Genomic DNA, 17,234 nt, shown 5'->3' on the forward strand with positions numbered 1-17,234 from the left:
TGTAGCGATAGTAGATGAGCGGGTCCTGGGATCTAATTCTTATTAGATTGCCTAGAGCTGGCGAGATCTAAATATGATTGACAAATCTTCGACGGGATGTAAAACAAACAATCATTCAAACAACGGTGGGTAGCATTATCTGTCGCTGGATTAAACATTTCATATGTACTTTTATTAAAACGTTTGCCTGAAATGGATATGTGTGTGTGACTCAAAAGTAGGTCACCATGGGCTCATCTTGCAATTCATCCACTGTATTGTTTGTAGGACTTATGGGATTAATCACTGTTTGTTACCTTCACCTGTCATTCCTCCAAATATACATCCATGACCCACCACCGTAGGCAATCCTTAATGACGAAGACACAATTTAACACACATAGTGCTCAATAAAACATGCATGCGGTATAATTATTCAATAAAGGTCCTTTGAATACAAATTATCAAATTAAGAAAAGTAAGAAAAAAGCAAATATGTCCAACTTTTGGTTGCAAAATTAAATACAACATGACGCTTATCGTTTATAATAAGAAGTGAAATCCAACACAAAACGAAATAGGGACCGTAATGGTCCAATTGAGAAAGATGTTAATATCGACGATCAACAAGGAAGTTGTTCGTAACGAATTTAACAGTGACAGACATCCATCGACCAATTGTGAGTTAGCTATGTATCTGATAAAATATCGTACATTCACAAAACTAATAAAGTTCAAGCCATTTACAATGTATTGGAAATGTATTGGATTATTCCCCGTATATCCAATATTCAATACATTATCAAACCATTCTACAGCCGGAATATTCTTACTAATTGGTGCATGTACTTATAAATGTATTTTATTAATTCATTTTAGGAATAGCACCTCAATTAAGGAATTACCGTATGTGGGGAAAACATTTATCAGGTAAGATATACATTCAAATAATGTTCTACTGTCATATTCTAATTTTTAAAATGATTTTCGTGGATTTTAGGCACCCGAACCAAAGACTCAAGTCAGCTTTTCTAATCAAATGTGTCCGTCATATGCTGTCGTCGTTAAGTTTTGGAATTTCCATTTTTCTTTTCTACAAACACTGGAACAATACTAATCAGGCATAAAACAAATTATCAGCGGGTTAATTGGATTAAAGAATAGCTAAGGTCATGTAAAAGAAAAAATCAAGAAGCACTGTGCCAGAAAAGTTGTAATTTACATGAACATTTCGTGACATCGAGTGCATTAAAAATGTCTGAAGTACATATCTTGATAAGTTTTATATTCATCTAAAAAAGATTTTGTTTTTGACACCACTATCAAAATAAGAAACGTTACTTGCATGTTTTAGAGGAATGAGATACATGTCATTGATATTATCCCATGTTCAGACGATGCTGTGTTTGGATAATTTGAACTCCGTGAAATTTATGTGTATGATTTTCCGTTGCTTATGCACTGAATTCATTGTAATCACTCGGCAATTCATAAATTCTTGTGATCATGTCAGATACGCTGCATTATTGTTTGAAATGTTGTAATTGTGTGTCAACTAGAGACATCACTAGAACCAAGTACATAATTGGATGTTAACCAAAAGAACTAAGTTTTCTTCCCAACCACTGCATTTTCCAGAATACTTATAAATACAGTTTCATTAGCAATTAATCATGGGACTTGTGAGATGGGAATTGTAATAAAATGGCATGTTTTAAGATAACGGATGCACATCGAATGATAGCTTTTTAGCTCACCTGAACTGAAGGCTCAAGTGAGCTTTTCTGATCAAAATATGTCTGTTGTCTGTCGGCGTCGTTGGCATCGTAATTATACCCCCGCAACAAGTTGTGGGGGGGGGGGGGGTATACTGGAATCGGGTTGTCCGTCTGTCCGTCCGTCTGTCTGTAGACGCAATGGTTTCCGGGCTCTAAATCATTATCCTTTCCACCTACCGTCACCATATCATATATATGAACTACCCATGGGATGAAGATGTTCCCTATCGATTTTGGGGTCAGCAGGTCAAAGGTCACGCGCACTGGACATCGAAGTAGCAATATGGTTGGGTTTGTCATGCCATTTCTTTTTTACACTCAGAAAAGAGGTAGTTTATACCTATCACCAACATCCTTTGGGAGATTGGGGTAAGCGGGGGTTATTCTTAGTGAGCATTGCTCACAGTACCTCTTCTTTTTCACATTTTCATCTTCTCAAAAACCACTGGGCCAATTTTAACCAAACTTGGTCAAAAGCATCCTTTGGTAAAGGGTTTAAAGTTTTTTTTCAAATGAAGGGCCATTCCCTCTTCAAAGGGGATATACATGTAGTAACAAAAATGCAAACATAGGGTGGAGCTATTTAAAAATCTTCTTCTCAAGAACTACTGGGCCAGAGGAGCTGAATTTTTTATGCACGCTTCCTGACATAGTGCAGATTTAAGTTTGTTCAAATTATGGCCCCTGGGGGTAGATTGAGCCACAATTGGGGATTAAACTTTTATAATGAAATATATAGGGGAAATCTTTAAAAATCTTCTTCTCAAGAACCAATGATTCAGAAGAGCTAAAATTTATATGGCAGCTTTCTGACATAGTGCAGATTTAAGTTTGTTCAGATCCTGGCCCCCAAGTGTAGATTGGGGCTACAATAGGAGATCAAATTTTTACATAGAAATATATAGGGAAAATCTTTAAAAATATTCTTCTCAAGAACCAATGAAGCAGAAGAGCTGAAATTTATATGAAAGCTTCATGACATAGTGCAGATTCAAATTTGTTCAAACCATGGTCCCCGGGGATAGAATGGGGCCACAAAAGGGGATCAAAATTTTACATAGACATATATAGGGAAAATCTTTAAAAAAGTCTTCTCAAGAGCCAATTAGCCAGAAGAGCTAAGAATTACATAAAAGCTTCCTGACATAGTGCAGATTCAAGTTTGTTCAAATCAAGGCCCCCGAGGGTGGGTCGGGGCCACAATAGGGGATGGAAGTTTTACATGATACTACATAAAGAAAATCTTTAAAAATTATCTTCTCAAGAACCAATGAGCCAGAGGAGCTGAGATTTACAAGAAAGCTTCCTGACAGAGTGCAGATTCAAGTTTGTAAAAATCATGGCGTCCAGGGGTAGGTTGAGGCCACAATACGGACTAAGGTTTTACATGCAAATGTTTATGGAAAGCCTTCAGATATGGGTCAAGGTAACTCAGGTGAGCGATGTGGCCCATGAGCCTCTTGTATAGGTTAACGAACACATGTATACGGATTGTGATTTTTTAGAAATGTCACATGGACTTGAAAGGTTTATCAATACAGATTTGGACTCACGACGCGGAACCTCAATTATAGGGATAAAAGAATATTCACAAACTCCCACTATAAGTAAAACTGAAAAACTGATAAGAAAAAGGGGAATATATTTTAAAGTTTATATTCATTACAACCTCCAGAATCACTGTTCTAAAAACACAGAAGAAAAATCGAAGTTTAATTTTTCTGTAGTAAGGTGTTGTCACTCATGATTAAATCCATGCATAATTTCGAATCTATGTATTTAATGGTAGCACTTTGTATGTTTGCCATATAGATTGTCAATAGAAATTCATTTCATAATTCCTAATATTTGCCAATGTAAAACTCGGTAAAAGGACTAAGGTATATAGGACGTGGTATCTGATGTACATGTACATAAGATACTATCTATAAATAGCATGCAACAACTATGAAACTATGACCCCATATATAATAAAATTATAACGTAGTTATGGCCCAAATTACTTTGTCTGTAATGCAACATTGAAAGCAACATTCACCAAAGTAGCTTGCAACGTTAACCCTGTTGTAACCATATAAAAACAAGTGTTTCCCATTTCACATAAAATTACAAGAACATAAATTGTTATGATGTATTCACCATCCTTCCTGATCAATGAAGTCGCCACACCACTGCTACTTGATCGTCTCCCAATCTAGGCACGTAACATCGTCTCTCAAGGGAAGGGGTTGGTGTATTTGAGAAGAATTAAAGTTGACTTGTCTAGATTTATTGATACCCCCTAAAATAGCTCGATCTCCAATATCTTAAACTGTAGGGAGGGAGAATTTGGATACGTCATTGGGAACATTACCTGAAAAGGTTTTCCCAAGGCTTTGATTTCTAAAATCATATATATGGGTGTATGGAAGGGGGACAGTGCTCATCTTTTGGTACATGGATTCAATTCCTAATTAATCTACTACCATGTTCTTTTGTTATGTCTGTCACACATACATTTTAATCAAACTGCATCAACACCGCTAAACTTTGCAAAACAATATTCCACACATCATATTTATACTTACTGACACTTTAACTGACTCCCTCATTGAGATAATTCAATACGTTTAACATACCCATACAAACATATTGAAAAAAACATAAATCTAAAATTAGTACATTGTATAGTTGAATTCTTCAAATACAGTATAACGTAAGATAAGCAAAAAAGGTGCTCCTAACAGGCTTTGTCCTTTTCCCTGGTATACTAGAGAAAAAGTCTCGCTCGTCAGTAAGTTCAGAACATACCAGATATACTTTTGGATAATCTAATTCGAATTTCCCCTGCATCATATAAGGACAAAATTGTGACATGACACTCTTTAGGTCATCTACCCAACGGAGCTTTTCTAATGAGCTGTTGTTCGTCGACTGTCGGTAAACTTTTCATATTTTTTACTTCTTCTCTAGAACGACTGAGCCAATTTCAACTACACTTGGCAAAAAGTATCCTTGGAGAAAGTGCTTTCAAGTTTATTCAAATGAGGGTTCATGTCCCTTTCAAAGAAAAGATAATCACAAAAATGCAGAAATAGGGTGAGGTTATTTAAGAACCACTGAGTCAAAAGAGTTGAAACTCATTTGACAGCTTCCTTACATAGTGCAGATTAAAATCATGGTCCCTGGGGTTAGGGTTGGGCCGCAATAGGGGATAATGGATTTACATGCACATATAGTGAAACTGTTTTTAAAAAATCGTATCAAGAACCACTGAGTCAGAAAAGTACAAATTTATTTGAAAGCTTCCTGACATAGTGCAGATTCAAGTTTGTTAAAATCATAACCTCCGCGGAAAGATTGAGCCATAATAAGGAATCAAAATTTTGCATATAAAAATATCTGGAAAATCTTCAAAAAATTTCTCAAGAACCACTCGACCAGAAAAGTTTATATTCACATAACAGCTTACTGACAAAAGCAGATACAAGTTTGTTCAAAGCATGGCCCCCAGGGGGTAGGGTTGGACCACTAATAAAGGGAATCAAAGTTTTACATACATATACATGTATATTAGGGAAATCTTTAAAACTTTTCCTTAAGAACCACTCTGCCAGACAAGTTTATATCTATATGATAGATTCATGATGTAGTGCATATTCAAATCTATAAATATCATAGTCCCAGGGTCTAGGATGGGGCCACACTAGGGGATCAACATTTAGATACAAATGTTTGAGGAAGTCTTTAAAAATCTTCTTTCAAAAACTACTGAGCCAGGAAAGTTTACATTTATATGAAAGCTGTCAGACATAGTGCAGATTTAAGTTTGTAGAATCATGGCCCCCGGGGGTAAGTTGGGGACACGTTAGGGATCAAAGTCTTACACGCGAATATATAGAGATAATTCTTTAAATATTAGGCAATGTGACTCAGGTGAGCGATTTGGCCCACTGACCTCTTGTTTACTCTGTTGTTACATTAATGATATCCTTACATTCATTCAACGATTGATAAGATCTTTAAACAAAAGCTCAAAACCAACTTGAGTTTTGGTGCAATCCAGATAGTCTTCAAATATGCTTATTTTGCACGTTTCTGTTTTAACTTTTGATGTGAATGTAACTTGTATCATTTAAGAAGCATCTGATTTTGGTTAATGTAATATTCTAATTCATCACATGATACGCTGGATGGTTCACATTTTTAGATATTTCTAACTGGATTCATTTTGCTTCTCACTTCTTCGGAATATTTCTGGAGACTTCTCAATGTCAGGAGTATTAATACACTTAATTCTATCTGGCAATGCGACAGAAAATAATGAGATGTATGACACGCTTATTTATAATATTCCTCTATAAAGCTATATTGTATGATTTATGAGATATCTTCTATCTTTCATAAGATATCTGATCAATATCAATTTTATAAGATATCTTGTGTAAGGTACAGTTTGTATGTTATCTCAAAAGATGTATATGGTATGTTATAAACTATATACGACATTCCTAAACTTTACGCAATATATTGTATATTATGTACTATACGTTATAAAGTCTATTGGATATCTTATTAAAAAAAATGAAGATATCTTATAAATTTCTTTTTAGAAGATATCATGTAAAGCATATAACATATATTTTATCTTTTGTAAGATATCTCACCAAATTTATAAGATATTTTATAAGATAATGAATATTTATAAGATGTCTCGTCAACTATATGAGGCGTCTTATAAAATAAACAAAGTATTTAATATGTTTTGTTAGATATCTTACAAAAGTAAACTCAAATGATACTTGATAAAGTATGAACTATATAACAAATTTCACCTTGATCAGTTATCTTGTATATTCAACTCGTCATATCTTACAGTTTATGAGATATATCATAAAATATAGGTTACAATATATATTATATTATATCTTATAAAGTTTATGAGATAAATTATATACTCTATAAGTTATATCCTATGTTCAATGATATATCTTATAAGGAAAATAATATATCTCATATTTTTATAGGAAATGTTATAAAGGATGAAAGGAGTAGATAACGAATAGTGATGAAAGGACATAAGAATCTCATAAATTTTTAAGTCATCTTATAAAATTTTAAAGATATCTTATAACATTGATGATATTTTTAGAGAGTAATAAATATGAAAACGGCGTACCATAGGAGGTGATCCGATCTGTGTGTATAATTTTATCAATGTGACGGAGATTTTGCAGGGAATTATTCATTTTACGATGATGTTCAAGAAATGAGTAAAATGTGTTGATTTTTAATTATACAGTGAAAACCCAGTATATGATTACTCAGCAATTCGTGGTTTTTTTTCAAAACAGTTGTGAAGTAGATATTTATTGTTTGAGAGATACGAGCGTATTTAGCAGTTTCATTAATTAATGATAAATGCTACGTGTATATAATTTTTTGATAGACGAACCTCACTAAGTGGAACTAAAATTAATGTCGGAATTTTGTCATTGAAACAGATAACAACTTTTGAATTTCTTCCATTGAATATCTCAACATTGCAACAATGACATCGAACCTATTTTATTAAAAACATAAATTCATTTCCCGTTGTTAAAAGAGAATATTTACATTTCCAATATTTTGCCTTCAACATCTTTACCAACTGTAATGATAGCAAGTCCAATAGAAATGTTATGCAGCCGTGAACAATGTGCGTATGAATATTGATAGATATAGGTACATCTAGGTCTATTTTAAAGGCCGAAGCAAATGAATGTAGAATGTAAATAGAAAAAAAAATCATTTTGATAATACATGAGGACATGAGGACATGAACTGCGAACACTTCACGCCAGCATATTTTTTCACGACGACCCACGGTGATTCATGAAGTATGCTGACGTAAAACAACACAGTTCATGACCTCATGCATTATCGAAAATTGTTTTAAAAAAAGATACGTTTTGGTGTCAAATGAAAATGTAAAACCATCACTTTAAAATTAGTTGTGCATGTGGATAGAACAGGGTGTGGTCAACAAAAACTTATAGGTTAAAACTTAGGAACAAAAGACACATTTCTCACAATATTTTTCTGAGGTTTCCAGAATGATTTCAAAAGAAATATACAAAAACAAATTTCAAGGCCAGAGGTTTAAGTATTTCGTTATTCTACAATCCTATAAAACACGACAGACAGTTTGTAAAACACTTGATATTCCGTGTACCTCTAATACATTTCATGCCATTTTTCATTAACCTTTGTCGCCGTTGTTTGTAATATGTACTATTCTATACTATATACCCACCGTAAAATGGTTAAAAAAGGAGTGTCCGTGTCGCGGCAGACATTGGTACGTTATAGAACCATCACTGTTATAACCCTCAGCATAGGTCTTGGGTGGGATGTAAAACAAACATTCAAACAACGATGGGTAGCAGTCTCTGTCGCCAGATCAAACATTTCATATGTACTTTCATTAAAACGTTAGCTGGAAATGTAAATGTATGTCGTGACTCAAAAGTAGGTCACCGTGGGCTCATCTTGCAATTCATCCACTGTATTGCTTGTAGGAGTTATGGGATTAATCACTGTTTGTTATCTTCACCTTTCATCCGTCCAAACATACATCCATGACACACCACCGTAGGCAATCCTTAATGATGAAAACAAAATTTAACACACATAGTGCTCAATAAAACATGCATGCGGTATAAGTATTCAATAAAGGTCCTTTGAATACAAAGTATATCAAATTAAGAAAAGTAAGAAAATAGCAAATATGTCCAACTTTTCGTTGCATAATTAAATACAACACAACGCTTATCGTTTATAATGAGAAGTGTAATCCAACACAAAATGAGATAGGGACCGTAATGGTCCAATTGAGAAAGATGTTAATATCGACGATCAACAAGGAAGTTGTTCGTAACGAATTTAACAGTGACAAACGTCCATCCATCAATTGTGAGTTAGCTATGTATCTGATAAGATATCGTACATTCACAAAACTAATAAAGTTCAAGCCATTTACAATGTATTAGAAATGTATTGGATTATTCCCCGTATATCCAACTTTCAATGCGGTATCAAACCATTCTACAGCTGGAATATTCTTACTAATTGCTGCATGTACTTATAACTGTATTTTAATAATTCATTTTAGAAATAGAACCTGGATTTGGGGATTACAGTCTATTGAAAAAACCATCATCAGGTAAGATATATGCTCAAATAATTAGTAGTATTGCTCTTTTTATAAAATACACACGGATTACTAATTTGAAAGCGAGCCGATTCATCTTAATACCCCTAAAGTCCAGAATAACTCGAAATAAGTTCACTTAAAAATACTCTCACTGGATACTGTTATAATAACCTGGTATTTTTTGGTAGGTTTACGTGTCCAATCATATGTCCGTGCCGTTGTTCTACTGTCACATTCTAATTTTGAAAATGATTTTCGTGGATTTTAGGCAACCGAACCAAAGACTCAAGTCAGCTTTTCTAATCAAATGTGTCCGGCATCTGTTGTCGTCGTTAAGTTTTCGAATTTCCATTATCTTCTCCACACACACTGGAACAATATTAATCAGGCATAGCATAAATTATCAGCGGGTTAATTGGATTAAAGAATAGCTAAGGTCATGTAAAAGAAAAAAGCAAGAACCACTGTGCCAGAAAAGTTGCAATTTACATGAAAATTTCGAGTGCATTAAAAATGTCTCAAGTACATATCTTGATAAGTTTTATATTCATCTAAAAAAAAAGATTTTGTTTTTGACACCGGTACCACTATCAAAACAAGAAACATTACTTGCATGTTTTAAAGGAATGAAATACATGCCATTGATATTATTCCATGTTCAGACGATGCTGTGTTTGGATAATTTGAACTCCGTGATAGAAATTTATGTGTATGATTTTCCGTTGCTTATGCACTGAATTCATTGTAATCACTCGGCAATTCATAAATTCTTGTGATCATGTCAGATACACTGCATTATTGTTTGAAATGTTGTAACTGTGTGTCAACTAGAGACATCACTAGAACCAAGTACATAATTGGATGTTAACCAAAAGAACTAAGTGTTCTTCCCAACCACTGCATTTTCCAGAATACTTATAAATACAGTTTCATTAGCAATTCATCCTGAGACTTGTGAGATGGGAAATGTAATAACATGACATGTTTTAAGATAACGGATGCACATCGAATGATAGCTTTTTAGCTCACCTGAACCGAAGGCTCAAGTGAGCTTTTCTGATCAAAATGTGTATGTTGTCTGTCGTCGTAGGTGTCGTCGGCATCGTAATTTTTCACATTTTCATCATTTTAAAAACCACTGGGTCAATTATAACCAAACTTGGTGAAAAGCATCCTTTGGTAAATGGTTTCAAGTTGTTTTTTTTCAAATGAAGGGCAGTGTTCAAAGGGGATATAATCACAAAAATGCAAACATAGGGTGGAGCTATTTAAAAATCTTCTCAAGAATTACTGGGCCAAAGGAGCAGAATTTTTCATCCACACTTCCTGGCATAGTGCAGATTTAAGTTTGTTCAAAATATGGCCCCCGGGGGTAGATTGAGCCACAACAGGGGATCAAAATTTTATATTGAAATATATAGGGGAAACCTTTAAAAATCTTCTTCTCAAGAACCAATGAGTCAGAAGAGCTAAAATTTATATGACAGCTTCCTGACATAGTGCAGATTCAGGTTTGTTCAAACCATGGCCCCCAGGGATAGGATGGGGCCACAATAGAGGATCAAAATTTTACATACAAATATATAGGGACAATCTTTAAAAAATTCTTCTCAAGAGCCAATTAGCCAGAAGAGCTGAGAATTACACAAAAGCTTCCTGACATAGTGCAGATTCAAGTTTGTTCAAATCAAGGCCCCCGGGGGTAGGTTGGAGCCACAATAGGGGATCGAAATTTTACACGATACTACATAAAGACGATCTTTAAAAATTATCTTCTCAAGAACCAATTAGTCAAAGAAGCTCAGATTTACATGAAAGCTTCCTGACATAGTGCAGATTCAAGTTTGTAAAAATAATGACGTCCAGGGGTAGGTTGAGGCCACAATACGGACTAAAGTTTTACATGCAAATATTTATGGAAAGTCTTCAGATATGGGTCAAGGTAACTCAGATGAGCGATGTGGTCCATGAGCCTCTTGTATAGGTTAAGGAACACAGGTATACAGATTGTGATTTTTTTAAAATTTCTTTTTCAGTAATGTCATATGAACCTGAAAGGTTTATCAATGCAGATACGGACTCACGAAGCAGCACCTTAACGATAGGTATAAAAGAATATTCACAAACTCCCACTATAAGTAAAACTGAAAAACTGATAAGGAAAAGGGGAATATATTTAAAAATCTATATTCATTACAACCTCCAGAATCAGTGTTCTAAAAACACAGAAGAAAAATCGAAGCCCAATTTTTCTGTAGTAAGGTGTTGTCACTCATGATTAAATCCATGCATAATTTCGAAGCTATATATTTAATGGTAGCACTGTGTATGTTTACCATATATATTGTCAATAGAAATTCATTTCATAATTCCTAATATTGCCAATGTAAAACTCGGTAAAAGGACTAAAGTATATAGGACGTGGTATCTGATATACATGTACATCAAATATTATCTATAAATAGCATGCAGCATCTATGTAACTATGACCCCATATATAATAAAATTATAACGTAGTTATGGCCCAAATTACTTTGTCTGTAATGCAACATTGAAGGCAAGATTCACCAAAGTAACTTGCATCGGTAACCTTGTTGTAACCATATAAAAACAAGTGTTCCCCATTTCACATAAATCTACAGTGTTACAAGAAAATAAATTATGGTGTGTTTACCATCCTTCCTGATCAATGAAGTCGGCACACCACTGCTACTTGATCGTGACCCAATCTAGACATATAGCATCGTCTCTCAAGGGAAGGGGTTGGTGTTGGTGAGAAGAATTAAGGTTGACTTGTCTAAATTTGTTGATACCCCCTAAAATTGCTCGATTTCCAATATCTTGAACTGTAGGGAGAAAGAATTTGGATAGTTCATTGGGAATATTACCTGAAAAGGTTTTCCCAAGGCTTTGATTTCTTAAATCATATATGTGTGTTTATGGAAGGGGGACAATGCTCATCTTTCGGTACATGAATTCAATTCCTAATTAATCTATTATATGTCTGTCACGCAGACATTTTAATCAAACTGCATCAACACTGCTAAACTTTGCAAAACAATATTCCACACACCATTTTTATACTTACTGACACTTTAACTGACTCCCTCATTGAGATAATTCAATACATTTACCATACCCATACAAACATAGAGAAAAAACATAAATCTAAAATTAGTACATTCTATAGGTTAATTCTTTAAATGCAGTATAAGGTAAGATAAGCAAAAAAGGTGCTCCTAACAGGCTTTGTCCTTTTCTCTGGCATACTAAAGAAAAAGGCTGGCTCGTAAGTAAGTTCAGAACATACCAGATGTACTTTTGGCTAATCTAATTCGAATTTTCCCTGCATCATATAAGGACAAAATTGAGACATGGCACTCTTTAGGTCATCTACCCAACTGAGTTTTTCTAATGAGCTGTTGTTCATTGACTGTCTGTTAACTTCTCTTATTTTTTACTTCTCCAGAACAATTGAGCCAATTTCAACTACACTTGGCAAAAAGTATCCTTGGGTAAAGTGCTTTCAGTTTTATTTAAATGAGGGTTCATGTCCCTTTCAAAGAGAAGATAATCACAAAAATAGGGTGAGGTTATTTAAGAACCACTGAGTCAAAAGAGTTGAAACTCATATGACAGTTTTCTTACATAGTGTAGATTAAAGTGTGTTAAAATCATAGTCCCTGGGGTTAGGCTTAGGCCGCAATAGGGGATAATAGATTTGCATGCACATATAGTGAAAATGTTTTAAAAAATCGTATCAAGAACCACTGAACCAGAAAAGTACAAATTTATTTGAAAGCTTCCTGACATAATGCAGATTCAAGTTTGTTAAAATCATAACCCCCAGGGAAGGATTGAGCCATAAGGAATCAAAATTTGGCATATAAAAATATCTGGAAAATCTTCAAAAAATTTCTTAAGAACCATTCGACCAGAAAAGTATATATTCACATAACAACTTCCTGACATAGAGCAGATACAAGTGTGTTCAAAGCATGGCCCCCAGGGGGTAGGGTGGGACCACCATTAAAGGGAATCAAAGTTTTGCATACATATACATGTAGATTAGGGAAATCTTTAAAACTTTTCCTTAAGAACCACTCTGCCAGACAAGTTTATATCTATATGATATATTCCTGACGTAGTGCAGATTTAAATCTATAAAAATCATGGTCCCCGGGGCTAGGATGGGGCCACACTAGGGGATCAACGTTTTACATACAAATGTGTGAGGAAGTCTTAAAATTTCTTCTTTCACAAACTACTGAGCCAGGGGAGTTTACATGTATATGAAAGCTTTCAGACATAGTGCAGATTCAAGTTTGTAGAATCATGGCCCCCGGTGGTAAGTTGGGGACACATTATGGAACAAAGTCTTACATGCGAATACGCAGAGATAATTCTTTAGATATGGGTCAATGTGACTCAAGTGAACGATTTGGCCCACGGACCTCTTGTTTACCCCGATGATACATTATTGGTATCCTTGCATTCATTCAACGATTGATAAGATCTTTAAACAAAAGCTCAAAACCAACTTGTGTTTTGATGCAATCCAGATAGTCTTCAAATATGCTTATCTTGCACGTTTCTGTTTTAACTTAGGATGTGAATGTAACTTGTATCATTCAAGAAACATAGATTTTGGTTAATGTAAATCACGTGATACGCGAGATGGTTCACAGTTTTAGATATTTCTAACTGGATTCATTTTGCTTCTCACTTCTTCGGAATATTTCTGGATATCGCTCAATGTCAGGAGTATTCATACACTTAATTCTATCTGGCATGCGACAGAAAATGATGAGACGTATGACAGGCTTATTTATAATATTCCTCTATAAAGCTATATTATATGATTTATGAGATATCTTCTATCTTTTATAAGGTATCTGATCAATATCAATTTTATAAGATATCTTGTGTAAGGTACAGTTTGTATGTTATCTCAAAAGATGTATATGGTATGTTATAAACTATATAAGATATTCCTAAACTTTAGACGATATATTGTATATTAAGTACTATACGTTATAAAATCCATTAGATATCTTATAAAAAATGAAGATATCTGATAAATTTCTTTTTAGAAGATATCATGTAAAGCATATAACATATATTTTATCTTTTGTAAGATATCTCACCAAATTTTTAAGATATTTTATAAGATAATGAATATTTATAAGATGTCTCGTCAACTATATGAGGCGTCTTATAAAATAAACAAAGTATTTAATATGTTTTGTTAGATATCTTACAAAAGTAAACTCAAATGATACTTTTTTAAAGTATGAACTATATAACAAATTTCACCTTTATCAGTTATATTGTATATTCAACTAGTCATATCATACAGTTTATGAGATATATCATACAATATATGATATATACGCTTTTCTTATGAAGGTTACAAGATACATGGTATTATATCTTATAAAGTTTATGACATATATTATATACTCTATAAGATATATCCTATGTTCAATGAGATATCTTATAAGGAAAATAATATATCTCATATTTTATAAGAAATCTTATAAAGGATGGAAGGTGAAGATAACACTATTCGTTATGACAGGACATAAGAAATCTCATAAAAAAATTTAAGACATCTTATAAATTTTTAAAGATATCTTATAACATTGATGATATCTTTAGAGAGTAATAAATATAAAAACGGCATACCATAAGATGTGATCCGATCTGTGTGTATAATTTTATCAATGTGACGGAGATCTTGCAGGGAATTATTCATTTTACGATGATGTTCAAGGAATGAGTAAAATGTGTTAATTTTTATTTATACAGTGAAAACCCAGTATCTGATTACTCAGAAATTCGTGATTTTGTTTTAAAAAAGTTGTGAAGTAGATATTTATTATGTGATGGATACGTGCGTATTTAACAGTTTCATTAATTAATGATAAATGCTACATGTATATAATTTTGTGAAAGACGAACCTCACTTTGTGGAACTAAAATTAATGTCGGAATTTTGTCATTGAAACAGATAACAACTTTTGAATTTCTTACATTGAATATCTCAACATTGCAACAATGACATCGAAGCTATTTCATTGAAAACATAAATTCATTTCCCGATGTTAAAAGAGAATATTTACATTTCCAATATTTTGCCTTCAATATCTTTACCAACTGTAATGATAGCAAGTCCAATATAAATGTTATGCAGCCGTGACCAATATGAATATTGATAGATATAGTACATCTAGGTCTATTTTAAAGGCCAAAGCAAATGAATGTAGAATGCAAATTGAAAAACAAATCATTTTGGTAATACATGAGGACATGAACTGCGAACACTTCACACCAGCATATTTTTTCACGACGACCCACGGTGATTCATGAAGTATGCTGACGTAAAACGACACAGCTCATGACCTCATATATTTTCAAAAATTATTTTAAAAAAGATGCGTTTTTGGTGTCAAATAAAAATATAAAACCATCACTTCAAAATTAGTTGTGCATGTGGATAGAGCAGGGTGGGGTCAACAAAAACTTATAGGTTAAAACTTAGGAACAAAAGACACATTTCTCACAATATTTTCCTGAGGTTTCCAGAATGATTTCAAAAGAAATATACAAAATCAAAGTTCAAGGCCAGAGGTTTAAGTATTACGTTATTCTACAATCCCATAAAACACGACAGACAGTTTGTAAAACACTTGATATTCCGTGTACCTCGAATACATCTCATGCCATTTTTCATTAACCATTGTCGCCGTTGTTGTTTGTAATCTACACTATTCTATACTATATTCCCATCGTAAAATGGTAAAAACGTGGTGTCCGTATCGCGGCAGGCATTGGCACGTTATAGAACCATCACCGTTATGTCCCTCAGCATGGGTCTAAATTTGTGGTACTTTACGTACAGCTGCAATCAAATTAAAATTAGATCCGATGTGTAGCAATTAGTAGATGAACAGGTCATAGGATCTAATTTGAATTAGATTGCCTAGAGCTGGCGAGGTAGAAATATGAATGAAAAATGTTCAACGGAATGTAAAACAAACAAACATACAACGATGGGTAGCATTCTCTGTCGCCAGATCAAACATTTCATATGTACTTTCATTAAAACGTTTGCTGGAAATGTAAATAATGTGTGTCGTGACTCAAAAGTAGGTCACGGTGGCCTTATCTTGTAATTCATCCATCCAAACATACGTCTATGACGCACCACCATAGGCAATCCTTAATAAAGCAGACACAATCTAACACACATAGTGCACACTAAAACATGTTATATACATGCGTATATATATATTTTATTTGATAAAGACAATTTGTTAGTTTCTTAGATTTACTTAAAATGATTTAGGCATTGTTTAAATGTTTTTGATTAATTGTTAGAAATCTATAATTGAAATTTAATTGTTTTATTTGATCATTAGAAAGAACATTGCTGTACGTGTTTGTAATTTCTCAAACTTGACATCTTTCTCCCCGTCCAACGGTATCGATGCTATTCGCTTGAAATTGTTATCAGATTTTTGGTCAGATCTAAGACTGGTGTTTCTTTGAATTTGTTATGCTTACTCTAAATGTTTCCTGTCCTGTAAATTAATGTCATTGAGCTTTTCCCTAATTTTAGTACCGTTTTTAAATTTGTTTCATTGGTTCATTTAATGAAAAGTGGGAGGAGTTGTCAAAGATGAGACATGCGTGAGTTTGTCTGTTATTCACTCTCTTTTTACTTTTTACTTTTACTTTTGACTCTTACAAATTTTTGTGTTAAAATGCAGTTTTTAATTTTGTACTTTTTGGACTTGAATAAATTCTAAACTTTAATAAGGAATCATTATTTACAAAACAACGAAAACACTACAAACACGCATGTGGTATAATTATTCAATAAGGGCCCTTTGAATACAAATTATATCAAATTAAGAAAAGCAAGAAAAAGGCAAGTTTTCGTTGCAAAATTAAATACAACATAACGCTTATCGTTTATAATAAGAAGTGTAATCCAACACAAAACGATATAGGAATCGTAATAGTTTGATTAATAAAGATGATAATATCGGCGATCAACAAGGAAGTTGTTCGTAACGAATTTAACAGTGACAAACATCCACCCTCCAATTGTCTGTAAGTTTTAATCTGATGAAATATTGTACATTGACAAAAACAATGAAGTTCAAACCGTTTACAATGCATTGACATTATCCCAGTATATCTGATCTTTAATACTGTATCAAAATAACTCTACTGCCGGGGTATTCTTACTAATTGTTGCGTGCACTTATCAATGTATGTTTATAATTCATTTC

General features: G+C 33.5%; 1 protein-coding gene across 1 annotated transcript in view; it reads left to right on the forward strand.

Moving 5' to 3' along the window:
• LOC125676227 (uncharacterized) overlaps positions 1-17,234 on the forward strand; it is a 102,286-nt gene that overhangs the window by 9,270 nt on the left and 75,782 nt on the right. Inside the window, exons 7-9 of the mRNA XM_056161018.1 lie at positions 859-909; positions 8,890-8,940; positions 10,968-11,036. Of these exons, the coding sequence (XP_056016993.1) occupies positions 859-909; positions 8,890-8,940; positions 10,968-11,036 (171 nt within the window). The remainder of the gene's footprint in view (positions 1-858; positions 910-8,889; positions 8,941-10,967; positions 11,037-17,234) is intronic.

Source organism: Ostrea edulis, chromosome 3 (assembly GCF_947568905.1).
Source record: "Ostrea edulis chromosome 3, xbOstEdul1.1, whole genome shotgun sequence".
NCBI classification, from domain to species: domain Eukaryota; kingdom Metazoa; phylum Mollusca; class Bivalvia; order Ostreida; family Ostreidae; genus Ostrea; species Ostrea edulis.